The sequence below is a fragment of the Crocodylus porosus genome, unplaced genomic scaffold (assembly GCF_001723895.1).
Source record: "Crocodylus porosus isolate Cpor-Errol unplaced genomic scaffold, CroPor_comp1, whole genome shotgun sequence".
NCBI classification, from domain to species: Eukaryota; Metazoa; Chordata; order Crocodylia; family Crocodylidae; genus Crocodylus; species Crocodylus porosus.
The window spans coordinates 621,375-624,697 of NW_017728914.1; the positions used below are offsets into that span (position 1 = coordinate 621,375).

The window sequence follows — 3,323 nt, forward strand, 5'->3', positions numbered from 1 at the left end:
CTATTACTCTGGGCACAGATGTCCAATTAAGTAAGTTTGTTTTAGTTTCTTCAAGGTCGTATTTTTTTTCTCTTTATCTGTCTTAAGTATAAAAATGCTTAGAAACTGAGGGAGGGGGAGGATTCCTTTCAACAGACAAGTGGGTGATTCCCTTGCTATGTGGAATTCTCCCTGTGATCACAGTATAGCCCTCAGTAAAGAAAAGCTGTCTCTGTCAGTTCTGATTCAACCACAACATGAAGTTTAATTTCTTCCGCAATACTTACTCTAAAGTGATCACTGAGCATGTTTTTTAATATTAATTCAGACTAAACCAAAGTTGTTCTTTGTTTGCTTGAGTAGAGCAGGACTAAGCTAATGGAATTTACTAGATTAATTTTAGGAGATGAGAAAGGAACAGCTGACCTCTCCAGAAGGAGAGTTCCCAAAAAACTCAGAGAAGAAAGTGGGTTTCAGTGCTGGCTTTTTTCTCCTGGGTCAAGGTGTTTGTGAACATGGGTTTTGCTGAGCTGCTCATTGACTTGCCCATAGTAAATACAGCTGACCATGCAAAAGAAAGCCTGATTGCCCCCTTCACACAGATTGCACAGATTGCCCTGAAACTATTTTGCCTTTGTTCTCCTACCAATAGAAATTGCAGTGCTATTGTCTTTTATAAAAACTCAGCACCTTCCAGGTTATCTCCATTCCTATTCAATTCCCCAAGAGGGGGGTTGCTTCTCATCTTCCCAGTATCAGGCCCTCAGTGAACAGTGGCAGCAACATATGCTAGTGTTAGCATCTTTTGTGTAGTCCTTGCTTCTGATCTTTTCCACTGGCATCCCTGCCAACACTAAGCCAATGGTAAGCATAGATGCATGAACCCAGGAAGTATCTCTCTGCCTGCAGAAAGGGTGATACCACCTGGCTCAAGTGTGTTAAGGTAATTTCTCAGTGTTATCACCATCTCCACTCCTTCAGTGCAAGTCTGCCCTTTCCAAGAGAGAACTGCACTACTACCTGCAAGCTTCTCTGCCCCTGCTCCTGTGCCCTTACCCTGGTGGTGGTTGCTTGCAGGATGGCTGCTGAGAAGTGCTGCCAAAGTGCCAAAGTGGCGGTTGCTGCCAAAGTGCTGTGGAGCTGTGGGGCTCAGCTGCTCCTAGAAGAGCTGAGGGCCCATTGATGGCTAGTGCTGCCTTAGTCTGGGGGACACATGCCCCTCAGCGATCAATGACAGGGGAGGGTCCCTCCTCAGTCAATCTTGCTGATGGTGGGGTGTGGAGGGTGGCCTTACCAGGCCAATCCCACTGACAGGTGGGGGTGGTGTCCCTCACTGCCAAACATGAAATGGCCGATCACTGCAGCGGCTTCTGGGAGTGCCACAGTGCTCCAGTCCCCAGCCAGAGCTTGCAGGGTGGGGCACCCCCCCATCACCTATGTAATGAGCGTGGCTGGTCAAGGGGTACACTGGCACTCCCCTACACATCACCACTGCGAGGGCCCCTGCGTATGGTCCCCACAGGCTGTGACTGTAGATCTCAAGCTTCTGAGGCTCAAGGCCCTATAACTCTTCTGAATTTAGCACCACTACTTTCAAAAACTTATTTATTTTTCATGGTGCTCCCCTTAAAGGGGCACTCCAGGGGGTTGTGAGAGCCACCTTTTTTAGTAAAATAAGCAGCCAGATATTCAAAAGGACTCCAGGTGGAATATGCTGGAGGGTGATCTACACAAATTGGAGGATTGGGCCAAAAGGAATTTCATGAGGTTCAACAAGGGCAAGTGCAAAGTCCTGCATTTAGGATGGAACAATCCCATGCACCAGTACAGGTGGGGGGGCAGAAAAGGACCTGGGGGTTACAGCAGACAAGCTGAATATGAGCCAACAGTGTGCCTTTGTTGCCAAGAAGGCTAACAGTAGGGGTGTTGCCAGCAGGTTGAGGGAAGTGATTATTCCCCTCTATTCAGCACCAGTGAGGCCACAGCTGGAGTCCTGTGTCCAGTTTTGGGCCCTCCACTACAAAAAGGATGTGGACGAATTAGAGAGAATCCAGCAGAGGGCAACAAAAATGATGAGGGGACTGGGGTACAGGCCTGTGAGGAAAGAGCTAGAGAGGAAGAGACTGAGAGGGGATTTAATAGCAGCCTTCAACTACCTGAAGTGGGGCTTGGAAGAGGATGGAGCTGGGCTGCTCTCAGTGGTGGCAGATGACAGAACAAGGAGTAACTGTCTCAAGTTGCAGCAAGGTGAGTTTACATTAGATACTAGGAAAAATTTTCTCAAAAGGAGAATAAAACACTGGACCAGGTTATGCAGAAATGTTGTGGACACCTTCCTTGGAGGTTTTTAAGACCTAGCTTGACAAAACCTTGGCTGGAATGACCTAGCTGGGGGTGTCCCTGTCTTGAGCAGGTGGTTGAACCAGATGTGTCCTCCTGAAGTCGTTCCCAACCCTAATGTTCTGTGATTCTATGGGGGCTGGCCCCCGGGGGGATGGAGGCCCCATGTTTTTCTTCATCTTTTAATTTGTATCAAATGAAGCTTCAAGTCTCTCTCTGGGATAGGCTGTAAGTGAAGTGCCCAAGGGAGGGTCTCTGGAGGGAATCTCCATTGCCAAAAAGCTGTTCAGAAAGGAAAACATTAACTAAGGAGAGGGCAGAGGAGGGGGTTGGCTTTGGGGTGGGAGAGGGTATATTTAGGTGGTGAGGAGAGGTAGCTGAACAGGTGATTGCAGCCAGCACTGTAAAGGTAGGTAGGTAGGTAGGTAAGAGGGCAGTGGGGTGCTGAAGGGGAGGCGCAGATCCCCTAGGGCAAGGAGGCCCCAGGCAGCATGGCAGGGGCTGGGTGCAGTGGCGCTTTGGCCGGACGAGACGGCAGCTCTGGGCGCGGTGCGGGGACCCCGGGGCAGGTCGGGGGAGCCGGCAGGGGAGGGCCAGGACACCTCGGCTGGGTCACTAGCCCGCGGGGCGAGGCGGCGGCGGCCGCGGCCGCTGGAGGGTGGTGCCGGCGGGCCGACAGAGGGAGCCAATGCCCCACGGCCCGGCCCGCCGCCTCCAGGGCTGGGGGTTGAGAACAAGCCGGAGGCCCGGCCCCCGCGGGTGGGGCGCGCTGGAAGGTTCGAGGCCGGGGCGGGGCGGGGGCTATAAAGGGGCCGGGACCCACCCCCTGCAGCTCGACGGCCGCGCTCGCCATGGAGGGGCAGGTAGGCGCTAGGGCCCGGCTGGGCCGAGGGGCTCCAGTTGCTGAGCATGTGGCCGCCCGGCCTGGCTCGTGGCGCTGGCGGCCCCGTTCGGGCGTGTCGGCCGCCCGGACAGTCCCCCGCGCGCCGGCCACCTCGGGCGGG

General features: G+C 53.4%; 1 protein-coding gene across 1 annotated transcript in view; it reads left to right on the plus strand.

Annotated features, from left to right (window-relative positions):
* Nucleotides 1–3,139: 3,139 nt before the first annotated feature.
* Nucleotides 3,140–3,323, plus strand: part of DND1 (DND microRNA-mediated repression inhibitor 1) — a 17,918-nt gene continuing 17,734 nt past the window's right edge. The window contains exon 1 of the mRNA XM_019534774.1: nucleotides 3,140–3,182. Coding sequence (XP_019390319.1) covers nucleotides 3,171–3,182 — 12 coding nt within the window. The 5' untranslated portion in view covers nucleotides 3,140–3,170. The remainder of the gene's footprint in view (nucleotides 3,183–3,323) is intronic.